At 37.4% G+C, this 15,839-nt stretch overlaps 2 protein-coding genes across 2 annotated transcripts; both read right to left on the reverse strand.

Moving 5' to 3' along the window:
* Positions 1 to 115: 115 nt before the first annotated feature.
* LOC103946944 (pentatricopeptide repeat-containing protein At3g18020) lies at positions 116 to 3,440 on the reverse strand. Its single transcript, XM_048589173.1, has 2 exons — positions 888 to 3,440; positions 116 to 675 (listed from the first exon to the last, which is right to left on the reverse strand). Exon 1 carries the CDS (start codon positions 3,154 to 3,156, stop codon positions 1,060 to 1,062), a length of 2,097 nt encoding a protein of 698 aa, XP_048445130.1. The 5' UTR covers positions 3,157 to 3,440; the 3' UTR covers positions 116 to 675; positions 888 to 1,059.
* A 1,856-nt stretch (positions 3,441 to 5,296) lies between these two features.
* LOC103946943 (thaumatin-like protein) lies at positions 5,297 to 6,620 on the reverse strand. Its single transcript, XM_009357769.3, has 2 exons — positions 6,461 to 6,620; positions 5,297 to 6,211 (listed from the first exon to the last, which is right to left on the reverse strand). The coding sequence occupies exons 1-2, from the start codon at positions 6,585 to 6,587 to the stop codon at positions 5,526 to 5,528; spliced, it is 813 nt and encodes a 270-aa protein (XP_009356044.3). The 5' UTR covers positions 6,588 to 6,620; the 3' UTR covers positions 5,297 to 5,525.
* Positions 6,621 to 15,839: the final 9,219 nt, after the last annotated feature.

A 15,839-nucleotide genomic window follows, 5' to 3' on the forward strand; every position in this document is an offset into this window, starting at 1 on the left:
CAAAATAAGTTATGTTAGAAGAACCATTGCTACAATTAGACTAGAGTTGATAGATTGTTGCTACAATTGGGTTAAAGTTGTGAACTATTTCTCCAGTTGGGTTAAAGTTGAGTGACCACTGTTACAATTTTTCTCATTTGGTTTTCCATATTTGCCCCTCGATTTGGTCTCATGTGTGTGGCACGTGACTCATTTTAGCAGAAGTACTAATGAAATTGAAGAAAATGACCATAGTTGCACGTTTGAAGGAGTTAAGGGACCAATGATCATAGATTTTTAGATGAAGAATCATTACTTCAATTAGATAACAATTGAGGAACCATTGCTATAATTTTCATTTTTATTTTTGTCGAAAGTAGATGTTGGTCCTTAAAGTGATAGTATTGGTGCTACGAGTGAGTGACAATGTTGGTGCTTCGAGTGGAGTGACTATTCATTAAGGACAATTACTGTTTATTAGGTGAATTAAATAGTGGATAGCTCTGGGGCCTTTCCCCGGTGGAACTGCTCTACTAAAGTTGGAGAATCAAGCCTAACCTGGAACACTTTCATGCGGAGCGAACGACCGCGGGCTCAGGTTCCCCGGTTTTGAGCTCTGGTACTTGTAAATACACGATTGCACCCTCATTTACAAGAGCAGAATCCAAAAACATGATCATGCTGACTGCGAGATACCTGAATGAATTCGGAGTTTGTAATTCGATTATACTCTTGTATGAATCTCTGTACACCGTTCAATCGATCAGAACTCTTATCCATCGCTCTAATTTGTATACATACATGATACATGTGCTTTACGAAGACTAAACTCCACGTTAAATTCCTTCATCGAATAGGAAACTTCAGACTAAGATACTTTGTCAATGAACAAGTATGCGCCAATTTACCTTATCCATTGGGTGATCGACCATCCGTTCCTTCTGTCAACTCTGTTTGGAGTTCAGCTATTTCTCTAACCTTTCCAATTCACATCATGCCAACATGATCCTATTGTCTCTTCTTTCTCACGGTTCTCTTGTTTCCGAATCGCTCCACTCAATCACACATTTTCTTGCTCATCTACCCCTGTCGCCCATTTATTGATTGAAAATTCGAAACCTCATCACAAGATTGTTTTCTGACACCCTGCAACTTGTCAAGAATCCTCCATGTTACAGAGTCTGGAGCCAGTCCGTTTCTTTTCATCTCTCTTACAACTTCATACGCTTCCTTCCTCAATCCTGATTTGCAAGCAGCGTCAATCACAATGTTATAACTGTATATATTTGGAGAGACCCCAGCATCTACTAGTTCATAAAGGAAATGGCACGCTTCTTCAAACCTCCCAGAACGACAAATCCCTTTGATAAGGGCAGCATAAACAAAATTATCGTGGATCTTTGATGGCCAAATAACCTCATCCCAAAACTTCTTAGCTTCTTCTATTTGATCTGATTCGCATAACCCGTCAATTATTATAGTATAAGTAGTACTGTCAGCAGCCACGTCGTAGTTTGCCATGCCATTGAACAAATCCATTGCTTCTCTGGCTTGCCTATGCTTGAATAAACCACGAAGAACAGCATTGTACGTCACAACATTAGCTCTGAAACCTTTCTCGGGCATTACATGGTACAGCATAACAAGAGCTTCTTGAGTTCTTCCCACATTTATTAAACCACTGATGATCGTTGTGAAGGTCACCACGTCTGGTGAACAAAACTTGCCACTCATCATGTCATCTAGTACCTTTAGCGCTTCCTCGATTCTTTCCATCTTGCAGAACCCATTAAGAACTGTGTTTAGGGTGATCACATCAGGCTGACACTGGCCCTGGAGCATCGAAACAAGTCCATTCAAAAGCTCAGTCGTGTTATTCACAAGACACAATGCTCTCAAATATATGTTATAAATCCTAGTTCTGTCCACTCCTTCCTTCTTTAACATATATTCAAGAACCTCTCTTGCCTTCTTGACGTCCGATTCTTGGCACAGACATTCCAATAGGACCTTGTAAGTGTACTCTGACGGAAAGTAACCAAAGTTCACTCCTTCCTCTAGCAACTGATAAGCCCTCATGCAACCTCCCTCTCCCTCCTTGCTCAGTCCATGCAAAATGGAATTATACGACGTTAGCTTTGGAACAAACCCTCTACTCCTCATAATATAAACAATCCTGGACGCCCCATGATGCCTTCTGGCTTTACAAAGCGAATCTATCATTTGTCCATAAGCAAAATCCTCTGTCACACAGCCCTGTGGCATATCTTCCCCAATGTCAAACACTTCATTAAAAAACCCTTCACTACACATAGAATCAATGAGATTCCCAAAAGCCGCACTCTTTACAGTCTCATCATCTTCACCTTTCATGATCTCCCAGAGCTTTCCCATCAATTCTTTTGCACGCCCAACATCCCTCTGCCGAAGAACACCACGAATCATCACGCTATGCGTCAGGGAATTAGGCGCCACTCCCCTTTCACTCATTTCATCGAACACCTTCTGCGCATCACCCAACGCACCAATCAAACAATACCCATTGATCAATGTAGTGTAAGAAACAGCATTCGGACAATGCCCTCTACTAATCATATCAAACAACACTCTATGACCCTCACTGGGTCGTAAGATCGAGCAAAATTGGTCGATCAAACGGTTGTAATTAACCAAAGACGCCACGAAATCGGGCTTAAAATTTGTCAAACAGCGCAGAACACGCAATGTGGCATGTGGGGTTTTTGAATCCAGCAACCGAGCAACAATAACATTGCAAGTGCGCTCGTCGGGGGCGCAGTCGGAAGCTACATAGTGGCCAAAGCGGTGGTGGGCTTCATCGAAGCGGTTGGAGTCGCAGAGGGCGTGGACGATGCTGCTGAGGTTGAGGGAGTCGGGACGGTAGCCTTGAAGGCGGAGGCGGTCGAGGAGGCGGAGGGCTTCGTCGACGTCACGGTGGGTGGCGCAGAGGCTGTGGATTTTTTTGGTGAAGTATGATCTGTTGTCTTCTATGCTGATTGCTTGGTCTTGGTGGAGGTGTTGCGGTGGTTGTTGATCGGAAGGTGGTGAGGTTGTGAAGTGGAATGCGAGAGGTAGTGTTAGGGTTTTTGGGGTGATTAGGGTTTTAGATGAGGGAATGCTTGTGAGGAACATGGTGTGTTTGCATGCTTGTGCAATCATATGTTGTTGAGATCTTCTTGGTTGGAAAGCATGCAAGAAGGGGGACAATAAGAATACAAATTGCTGGGTGACTGCTCATCTCATCATATTTAAGTGATTTGGGCCGAAGGATCTGTGGATTGTTTCTCTTGGAAAATAAAGTCCAAAGCTTCTAAACATTGGGTTCGTACTAGATTTTGTTAGTCACCTATCTAATACACGAGAGGGTCTTCTATACGACACTCGAAATTCGGTGTTTGTAAGAGGTGAGTGTTTTTGTGTCTGCGGCCGCACAGACACTGCTTCGGTTATTGAATTCTAGAATTTCTCCTAATGCAGTAGTGAGTCTCACCTCTATAAATGGAGTCCACCTTTATCAAATAAGTGGTTGGTAAATGTAATCCACATAACATTATTCTTTTCTAGATCAAAGCATAATATACACAATAATCCTTAATTGTTACAATCTAACTATTAAATCTTTAACCGCACATTCAATCGTTAATTGAACTATTTCGTATTATGAGTAGGTCTACTCTAGAATTTGGAAAAGAAAGAGGAGATGTGTGTCCGTTTCTGTGGTGGAATCCATCCATGCTTGGAGCACTGTGAATTATCTGGATGATTGAGTCCAATGTGATTTGTTTCATAGGGATTTGGATCCTCTCATGAGCCCAAGGAGAGGATCCTCTTGACCAAGACACTCGTGTCTTTGGATTTTTATCTAACGGCTACAAATAAGGAGGTTTTTTAAAATTATAATAATTATAGCCGTTGAATGAAAATTCAATGATTCACGTGTCTTGATCATGAGGATCCTCGCTCAGGAGAGGATCCAAATCTGTTTTATAGGACGGTTAGTGTCAGTATATTAAAATTATTGTTCTTGGAACTTTGCAGGAATCAGGATATAATGTTTTGTTTGATAATTATAAGCTCCCAATTTAAAAGAAAACACTGCTTTGGCAAAAATGTCAGAATGCACAGTCAATTTAAAAAAATAAAAATAAACATGGATCCAATTTAAAAAACAAAAATGTAATTCTTACCACGTATTTATATCATTATTTACGGATTTTGGATTCTTTGGATCTTAGTGTTTGGAACTTAAGGGTCAAGAAATCCAAAGTCTTAGTTTGTGCGAAAGAGAAACTGAAGTTTTTTGTTTGTTTAAGGTAAATCAATAGGATGAATTAAGAGGAACTATAGGAATTAATTTGAATGGTCCGGATTACCTTGTTTTTGACCTCCGACGATAAAATCTAAAGTAAACCTCTGTCCCATTACTTGCTAGCCAATTGTTTATTTAAAGAAAAACTAATGAAAATGACTTGAATACTTTGAGTTTTAACGATAAGGACAAAATAAAGGGTAAATTGAATAGTACCAGGATTGATTTTTTATTGTAAAAATATGATTTTTTGTTAAAGTGAACAATACCGAGAATTTTTGGTTAAAATTTCCTTTATTTAACAAGTAATACAATTTTTTTAAGACATGACAAATAAATATTAAACAGTAACGCCACTAAAATGGATAAGAAAGTTTCTACTCCAAACGTTCTTATGTCTGCAGAGGTTACCATAATTTGACGATCTATAATTAATTATTTTCGAGCAACCACGTGAAATTATGGAAGATGGAACACTTCATAGATGAAGGAATCAATGGGGAACATGGGACCGGGAAGGAGTAAACAGGAACAGTAGTAGTAAAAAGCAAGAGTGATAGATTGATGGCCCCAAACTCAAAGGCAAGACCAATAATGGTAAAAGAAATCATCTTCGAAGCTCTTTCATCAAAATAACTGGATCAAGTGGTTTGGATATTTGAAATTTCATCCAACAGTCTATTTATTTTGATTTTTAAAAGCTATAATAATTTTTGACCGTTAAATGAAATTTTAAAAATCTAAATCATTTGATTCGGTGACTTTAATAGAAGAGATCGGAGCTTTTTTCCAACAGTGGTGGTGCACGAACACCAGTAACGAGGGCAAATAAACGCTCCTGAATTTTTTACACTAAAATCTAGATCTGCCATTGGATTAGGTGTGTGGATCGGAGGTGATTGAGAAAATCAGTAACAGTCTGCAGACAATTGGATACCAAAACTGGCACACACTTTTAAGTTCGCAGTCGTATAGAACTGAGAATACTCATTTTACGAAAATACCCCTCACTTTCCCATATAATCACATCCATACATTACAATATAGCAGAAATACAGATACCCCTAGACCCTGCAACTAAACCATAACCATAAACTGAAGGTTAACAGAGCATTAACTCAGTATTACGGTATTAATTAACCCATAATTTAACCTGCTATATGGATTAACTTAATTAACTACAAGGTAATAATAATTGATTAAGGTGGAAGAGATGAGATCAACGGTGGTGAGGGCAGAAGGTGACCAAGTAGTTCCCGCGGGTGCAGGTGGCGATGCTGGTGGGGTCGTCGTAAGCGTACGAGTAAGCCTTGGGGCACGCTGCCTTGAAGATCTTGGAGTACGCCGTCGGCTTGCACGACTGAGGGCTGCCGAAGCTGCCGGTGCAGCAGTATCTCGGCGAGTTGAAAGCGGAGCAAGCGCTCTTGCACGCCACCACTCTGCGGTTGTCGTGGGAGCGGACTTGGAGGCCCACAGGGCACATCATGTTCAAGTCGCTGACGCAGCCGGCGTAGCTGCACTTTCCAGAGCCCTTAAAGGGGGTGATGGAGATGGCAAGGTTGTAGCCGTCGACGAGGCTTACGTCGTAGAAGTCTTGGTCGTTTCCGAGTGTGATTTCGGCTAGGGTGGCGGGTGGGGTACCTCCGAGGCCGCTGCAGAAGAGGTTTCCGCCGCAGTCTCCGGTGGCGCAACGGCCGCGGCCGGAGGCGTCGAAGGCGCAGCCGTGGCGGCCCCAGAAGCGTCCGGACCAGAGGCGGGGGAGGTGGAGTGTGTGGGCTTTGTTGGGTGGGAGGGTGAAGCCGCCGCGAGCGAGGAGGGGCTGGCCGGCGCTCGGCTGGATGCCTGGCCACACTGGGTGGGTGCACTTGTTGTACATTGTTAGTGTTGTGGCAGAGGAGACCGAAACTGCATTTAGGTCACACAGGAAAGATCATCAAGCTAGAAGATTAACTTGGTCTATGCAAAAATCAAATGTAAAAGAAACGAAGCCACATTTTGTTTCAGAGAGAGAAAATATAGAATATAGTATGATTTCCGCATGCACATTTTCTCAACGACGATTAACAAACAAGAGTGTGCAGAGAGATCAGCGTGTGCGGAAATTATTTTCCTAAACCATAGACTCCGTATATATAGATGGATTTTTATGCATACCAAGAACGTGGAGAAATAGGAGGGTGGAGAGCATGATGGGGAGGCTAGTCTTCAGCAATGCAGCCATAGCTGAGGCTTGAGAGATTAGGAGCGAAGAAAACAGGGTTGCTATGCTTATGCAAAGCATTCTCTGTAAATGGATGGAGATAGGGAGGGGTTTTATAGAGAAAAAAGAAAAGGGATAAAAGTCAAGAAAAGCAGAAAGGGAAAGGTTGGGCAACTAGTAATTACCAGAGAGTGAATGGTGAGTAACTTTATTTTGAAATGTGGAAAAAATGAAGATGGTTGAAATGTCTGTACCAAAATAAATAAATCAATGGTTGAAATGTGGGCCTATACTTTGATATGTAGGGAAATTTAGAAGCATAATATCCGCACTTCTTTTTATTTTCTACACATTATTTTTAATTTTCGATCATCAAATTTAATGAATTGAAGAAGATTAAAAGATAAAAATTAATAAAGGATGTGTAAAAAGTAAAAATCAGGAGGAGAGAGAGATGACTGGGTAATGCAATGCAATGCAAAAGAAATTTTGTAGTGTAATTGATGAAATGAATCGTTATAACACGTGTCAATGTTATAATTTAAGTAGAGTGATGCTCAAAAATATTTATCTTCACTTATATTATAACACATATTATATTGGCTCTGAGCAAATTTAGACCATTTAAGGATTAGAAAATACAAGTCCTTAGTTTGTGTGAAAGAGAAATCAGAGTTTTTGATTTTTGTAAGATGAGCTAGCGAAATGTGTTAAAAGAGATTGTTGAATTCAATTCAAATGGTCTAGATGGCCCTTTGACTCCGACCAATAAGATCCTAAGTCGATCTCTATAAGCCCCGAGCATATAGAAAAAAATATGGCAATGCAGAATACAATTGAGATAATTTTCTTTCCTCCTAATCTCTTTGATTTCCTTCTTCCCTATTTGAACGGCTGCGACAAACAACAAAGTACGAGAGGAATGGAAGATAGAGAGAAACCGAGTCTGAGTGCAATTGCGAGGTGAGTGAGTCGTGACTGACAAACTACTCATACTTCAAGAATATGTGTCAGAGGGTAAGTGGGGGAGGGTTTGTCTGTGACAAATAAGAAAAAGAAGCCTAAATAGTGTGGCACTTTTACACATTCACATGGGAGAAGGAGAATCAAAGTGGTACTCCATGTGGCTTTTGGAAAGAAAAAAAGAGAAGTGGTGGTACTGTATATTGGTACAAACAACGCTACCCAATGACTGTATACACTCCGAATACCTGATATACCGGAAGTTATAAAGAGATCACAAATGGCCATCTTTTAATGAGTTTTTGGAACACCAGAAGTTCGTTTAAAGTTGTATTTGATCTTCTAAACATCATTAAAACACTACAATTTATATGTCTAATATCATGGTAAACTTTTACACGTGACAGCATATGACTAGCTTCAAATATTACGACAGTATCATGGAATGGTTCGAACTTGGACGAATGATTTGTAGTGCGTTCGCCAATTGATCTACTCAAGTTTGCAAAATGTTATGGCGTTTTTGTGGTAGGTACTCATTATTGAAGATGTCACGTGGATCTCATATCTTTATTCAAGCCTGCAACAAAATTAAAGGAAAGTAGACATTATTGAGTGCAGGGCAGATGTTCATTGGGACAAAGGGCGGATGTTCATTCGACGTATGTTTGATATCACTTGTCATATGCACATGAAAGACGACAACAAATACGTGAAGTGTTTGAAGAAATGTTTTAGTGAAAATACTGAATTTTTCTTGAATTTTTAAAATTGAGACTCTTAAAATTCAAATTCTGAATGCATCACTGATTGTGTGTGTGTGTGTGTGTGTAGAAAGCATTGGCTCCAGGTGCTGGTCTACATAATTCTGTGTCCCTCATCAAATCATACCTCAATAGGCATTTGAAAAAATCAACGGCTGAAATGTGTAAAAGCTGCATGGCATCCTTGGTGGTCCTGCACAAACGCAGGTTTTTATTTTTTTATTTTATATATATATATATATATTAACACTAAACAAAAATAAGAAAATTAAGAGCTGTAAGCCTCTGAGACCACACCACCTTAAAGGAATAGGATTCTCTCCCTCCTATTTCTATCTTATTTCTTCTCACATATTATTTTTTGTCTTATTGTCTTTATAAAAAAATCAATATAAGACGTTGACGTGGCTCAACCATAACCGTTTAAATATATGAGAGAGAGATTGGGAGGAGAGAGAATCCTCCTTCCGCCTCAAAAACTGTCATCGGCCTAATAGATTCTGTTAGAATTGTTGTCGTTTATTGAACTCTGCAGGGATCTAATCTAGGTTGATTACTGTACATTTTTTACTCGATTAATTAAATAATCTTCTCTAATTACCTTATATTATTATTATTTTTTAATATAAGAAGTATCGTACCACACATTAATACACAAATTAGTCTCCTTCCTCGTACAGTTCTAGCATTACATGAGACCAGTAACATACTTTTGGTCTTCATATCAACCAGTACGCTAAAGCAGAGTCGGTAACGTGTTCACGTAAACGTAATTTCACATTTTAGTCCATGAAAACGTGTTCAGATTCAATCATGTGATTCCGGGCCCAGTCTTTACGAGGGATCCACCAAATAACTGATTTGTTATAGAAATAGGCCCAAAATTGTGAACTAGATTTGTTGGGTGGGTTAGGTCTGTTCTGTGGGCTTGGTCTATACCAGGCCTGGAGGGATGATCCAGGGTACCATTTCCGTTGCATGAGAAAATTTTGGGTAAGATCGACTTGACCAACTAGTTAGTCCGATCATTAATATCAACATCATTTTATTGATAAGTTGATATACTTTGATTACATAGTTGTCGATATCGAGCCTATGTTTGTTAGAGATGTGACATCATCTTATGAGTTGACATAACCAGATAGTGAGACTCAAATTTTCTCACATTCTAGAATTGACTTGAGATACGAAGTTGACAAGAGTTAACCTAATTCAATATTTATAAACTTAAGTTTGAGCACTAGCACGCGACTTTAAATATATTTATACGTAATAGATAAATTCTTGCACACTCGCGAAGAATCAAATAAAGTAAAAACTTCATTTTTGGAAAAAATCACATGAAAAAAATATATTTAACCAAAGGAGGTAAAGACTTCTGGTCTCACTGTCCCTCCCACACACACACACACACACACACACACACACACACACACATACATATATCATGTCTAACCACTCTACGTATTGTCAATATCTCCTCGTGCAGCTACCTAGCCTTGCTGATTTCTTACCAATAATTACCAGCCTCAGTCAATTCTCTGCTCGCTCATCTTTACCTAGCTACCTACATTTTATTCTTTTTTCTTCAACCTCCACATGGTAAATATTTATATAACAAGAGGCTAGCCTTATCTCTCATTCTTTGATGGGAGAAGGGGGAGTAACTTAACCAACTAATCATATATTACAACGTATTTTTAGTCTGAAATAGGAGAAAAATTTGTGTAGCAATATTTGGACCAGATCATTCTTAGGAGATCTTTTATAAGAACATGAAATCTTTTTGTGTTTCGGTTATGCTCAATAATTTGTTTGTATATTATTTGTGAACGAGATGACTTAATTAGACAGCACTACCGATTATCTAATTTTATTCTCTCAAATGAGGTACTAAGTGGAATGACACACGCACAAAAACGTACATATATTAATGTGACTTAATGTGGATGGTGAGAATATGTATTTACGCGCATACCCTACACCTGTGTGAATATATAGGGGACCATCTAGCTAGGGCAAAGCTTTGCCTGCATATAATGCCAAACATCAAGGACAATCTTTTGTGTCGGTAGCTACGAATGCATTTGGTGGCGAATTGTGAAGGGAAAGGTCCGGAAGGAAGGTTAACCTCAAACAGTTTGGTGTCGGCACAATATGTACTTAAAAAGAGCCTTCTATAATATACACACACATATTATACATTGTCTTATATATTCGATGAATGCACTCGTGTATAGGTTTGTCCTACTGTATGTACGTCTAGGTAAAATTCAGTAAATGAATGGTGTACGTTTTTTTTTTTCTTTTCAAAAAGGGATTAGCCGGTGGCGGCCAAGACAATCCACCTTTCTAAAATTTGGGGGTCGGGAAGACTCACAGAGGTATTTCAGCCTCCATGGTCACTAGTGCCACGAGTCGAACATGAGATGTGCAGTGTGAAATACGAGTTTGGAATTTGTCCCCAACCACTTACCCATCCCTTAATGGTTGAATCTTGGACATGTTTGGTCCATATATATGCAGTATAATACAAACAAACAAAATGTCACAACAAGATTACGTACTAAACGAACTAGTCATAATTAGGTATAGACGCTATAACTTAGTAGAGACTATATATATATATATATATATAAAATTTCTAATATATATCTTGAATTTCAAAGTTTATTAATTATATTAAAACTATAGATTGGTTTTCTTATAGGAGTCTCTCTCTCTTTCTCTTTGAATAGAGACATATTTATGAGAGAGAGAGAGAGAGAGAGAGAGAGAGAGAGAGAGAGAGAGTGCTACTGTAACTGGCGGATGACCTATACTGCACATAAAATTGACTGACTTTTTAGACAATGTTAAGCTACATTTGCGTTTGGCTAACACTGAACATTGAAAACTGAAAAGGGGCATCATTATATACACTCCTAATTTCAAGGTATGAGAGAAAAAGAAAGCAGATCATTGCATGCACGAAAGAGAGAACCTGAAATGCATGCAAATATATGCGTGAGAAATCTCATTTCTCTGCAAATGGTTAAGCGATGAGACACAGAGACTGTGGAAAGCACCAACACAGGTTGTCAAATATATTGACAAGGGAGCTAAATGGTGATCAAGAAATAAAACAAAAAGGACGACGCTTATTGCCGAGGAGCAACCATAGTTTATTGGTATATATGTTCAGCAGTGCATATGTAGGTATATCTCCTATCTCATCCATCTTTCAAATATTCTTTTTGACATTAATTTCAATATTAATATAAAATATTGGTAAGCCCTAGCTTGGAGACTGACGGCAATCGGATAATATTTTTACATATATTAATGAAACAAAATATCACGATTTTGTTATAAATATACAAAAATGAGACAGATATAATATTTGCTAGAGATAGAAGTGGAACGGGTACAATATATCATACTGTTTATTTTTGTAAATGTATGACACAAAGGATGCAAGTTAAAAGAGGGGTAGGATATTGTTATTATTACTTCCTTCTTGATCTTGTGTGTTGTAATGAGGTTACAAACATACCTCTATATATAAAAGGTTTTGATCCGACACAACCTTACATGCGTCAAGAAAATTTTTACCTCCTTAAGACTTTTTCACGTAAGACTTTTAAAGGTTGCTACAAAAATCTAGTTTAATTTGCTTTCTTATATAATCACATGTGTGACATTCACACTAAATTTCACAACAAATTTCAACATAGATAAATCCTTCTCCCCAATATATATGCATGGCATTCTCCTTGTCAACCAAAAGCATATCGATGAGATACACGTACTAGTACTGCTGTAGACTACTGCACCCGTTCAAAATTTCTAATTTCTAAAGCTAACAAGTCGCGGCTTTGTCCCCTCTTTTTCTTTCTTTCTCTCTCTTCTGCACCTCTCTCTGTAGATCTCTACGCTTTCTTGTCATAAGATACCAACAAAACTCAAAAGTACGCACCATATAATAATTAGATCCCTCCACGGAGAATATGAGCCTAGCTCACCCTTTAATTCTCTTTGTCCCTCTTAGTTAAATAATTAACTTATATTTAATGAGATGATCTTTCTCTAATTTTAGTTATGATGATTAATTATATTGCCAAAGTGTGGAGGGTGCATACTGCTGAGTAATGGTCTATTAAAATAAGAATGCAGTTTTTTTTTTGGTTCAAATAAAAAAACTTTCAATGGTTTAATTTAGACACTGAAAACGGGTCCAAATAGTACAATATACCACCTATATACACAAGCAAATTGAAAAGCAACTTCCATCTCTATCTATGAATTACTCAGTCAAAAAATTTCATTGTTGGTCAAATATTATTGGAAAAGTTGGGTTGTAATTTGGTTTAATTTACGATTAGTGGATATTTATTTGTTTATTTTTACATATTACAGTTTTTTAGTCCTATTGGTATAAGGATTAGAATTAACCACCACGGGGTGCTCAGTGGTTGGAGACAGAATTCTAGATTCGTATTTCAAATGGCACATTATGATTCGATTTTTGACGCTCGTGAATCACACGATGGTGGTCGTGGAGAGGCTGAAATGCCTCTGTGGATCTTCTCGGCCCTGAAAGGATGGACTGCCGTGACGAAACTACTAGTTAGTTCATTTAAAAAAGAATATAAGGATTATACTTGTTTGTTGCATATTTATGTTAACTTGAAGGTAGGCTGTGAATGTTACATTAAATCCAGATAGACGGCAACATTTTAGCCAAATAATTATTTCCGCTTGATTTAAGCTGTGAAGGTTAATTTCTCAGTCACAAGCGAATACAAAGCACTTGGAGTTTATAACCAGCTTTGGATTTTTCAATGGATTCCCTCAGCTGCTGCTGTTTTTTCTTTTGGGTTTTTCGGGTGGAGGAGGGCAGAGAAAGAACTGCACCGCCGCAGCTACTGTTGTTGGTCGTGGAAATGCTTGAAAGCCGTGATTGATTAAGTTGACACGTCCTTTTTCGAAAGTTGCTCGATGTTTACCCCATCCCCAGGACGTAAGCTTTTACAGTTTTATTTAGGGTTTTTTCACGACCACACAGTACGTACGTCCGTTGACCATAAAAGAGCAAATCTCAATGGTTAATCTCCATATTTTATATTAATCTAAATTTTTGAACCTACACAAGCCCCGAGAGAGAACCAATAATACAACACTACGTTTACATAGATGTTTCTGCCCTCATCAGGTTGGAGCTGGAGGGAACAACATTCCCAAAATCTCCATGATCATCAGAAGAAACCTGACCTCTTGAGTACTTAGACCCATCGTGGTAAGTTTTTACGTTCCATATATACATATATAATATACCTGAAAAGAAAATCCCATCCATCCATCCATCCATCTATCATGATGATAGATGAAACAAACCATAACTAACAGACTTTGTTTTTTACGTTCCATATATACATATATAATATACCTGAAAAGAAAATCCCATCCATCCATCCATCCATCTATCATGATGATAGATGAAACAAACCATAACTAACAGACTTTGTTTTTAAAATGAAAGCATGAAAATTTAAGTTTAGTCAAGTTAGCTAAAGCAGTTTAATTTTTTTTTTTTTACACACTTTACACTCGAGTTTAAATCCGTATTCCCTTAATTTAATTGAATTTATGTCTTTTTTGGAAAAAGAAAGAAGGCATATAGCTCTAAACAGTGACTTAGTGAGTTGGTTTTACAACCTTACCATATATATATATATATATATATATCAGTTGCTATTACACCATATTTTTGCATTCCATTAGGAGGCCAATAATGAAAGCAGACTCTTAACTGGTAATTGCACCCTAAATTCCACTTAAAACCAAACAATCAATTCAAACACGTAGGCACATTAATTGTTTAAGATTGTTTTATATACGTATGCTCGTAGTAATTTCTCTAGACGGTTTCATAAAAAGAATCAGTGGGGGACAACACTCGGGGACTCACTAGTGAGTACTCACTAAGTACTCTATATATTTTTATTTTGACTCAATGATATTTTAACATATATTTATTGTTTTAAAAAACAATAGACATGTTAATTATTTTTTTTGGACTTTATAAGACAAGGAACATTTTGACATCTTTTAATTGGGTCAAATCAGAAAATGAGTACATAAAATATTTACTAGTGAGTATCTAAATATTATCCATTAGTGGGAAGAAAATTAAAACAAACATTACTTTCTAAAGATTCAGAAATTTGACCACTTTATTTCATCTAAATACTAGCTTAGCTATATGAGGGATTATGAACACTCTTTTGTTTGCAATACTCTTCCAAATTAAATCCATTCACTGTTTATCTCTTAATTATTTCATGCGTGATGTGTTTACTTTATATATATATATATGGACTCATTGTTATGAATAAATTAGACAGAAAAAAAAAAAGAATAAATTGTGTTTGTAAACTTTGAAGGTTTTGGTTTGAAAAGCAATTGGGTTTTTCTTCTAACATTTTGTTTGTCTTTTTTCTTTTCTAAAAAAAGTTTTATTTACTTTTGGTCAGGGGAGTTAAAATGCTGGATTCGTTTTCAAGATAGTGGGCAAATATTAATTGTATGGAATGTGGATCACATCATTACCATATCATTTGTTAAATTTGTAACAAAAGAACAAAACTATCCTCCCCAACCTATATTCTTCGTCGCTTCAACATCAAGCTCTTTTACTCTCATCTAAAATTAATTGATTAATTAATTCCATCTCTGATTCCTCATATCAACGTCAAACTCTCTCCCATGCATCCATCATCCAATTTTTTTTAATCCCTTCTGTCGAGACCCATCTCTCTCTCTCTCTCTTAATGCATATACAATCACATATAAATATTCATCGCACGACACTAATACACTCAGTGGCGTAGTCAAGATTTTCAAATAATGGGGTCATAATATCAATAAAAAAAAAGCTTTATGGAGCCATTTCGTCAAGCATCTAGTATGCACCTTCTAATTCCTGTCAACATATGCCGAAAGTTTATTCTGACATACATCGACATTTGTAGAGACTTGTCAACGGTGCATGCATGATACTGTGCAGTAATGTTAAAGACTGCCAAGACATTTCAACTAAAGTATTTTTTACAAGAAGAGAGAAAAAGAAGACAAATATGATAGTAGAAAAAAAAAAAGTAGAAGGAGAAGGATGTAATTTAGTTTTCTTAGCTGTTTATAGCAGTCAAATATAATATACAAACAAATATACATGGGGTTTTTGAAGTTGTTGAAGTCAAGGATAACCAATGACCCCATGTTAGCTCCGTCATTGAATACATTGATACACAGTTAGTATATATAACATATCGTGCTAATGACAAAACATTTGAAAAAAAGTTTACATGTAGTAATATTATTAATATAATACATGATGCCCCGATACCGATACATTCGCAATACTAAAGCATCCCTAGAATGTAAGTCATTCTCAATCACATGACACATCCACAGTCATTGCTTAAACAAGGCCCGTGTGTGGATGGACATTAAACCTCTGCAATGTGCTTTAATGTTAATTTGCATTGATTCAACCAACATGGTCCAACCTTCTTCGATATCCACGTACATTCATACAATGGCGCATTACACAACTCCCATGAAA

The sequence above is a fragment of a genome, unplaced genomic scaffold (assembly GCF_019419815.1).
Source record: "Pyrus x bretschneideri cultivar Hongxiangsu unplaced genomic scaffold, Pyrus_bretschneideri_v1 Contig3, whole genome shotgun sequence".
NCBI classification, from domain to species: Eukaryota; Viridiplantae; Streptophyta; class Magnoliopsida; order Rosales; family Rosaceae; genus Pyrus; species Pyrus x bretschneideri.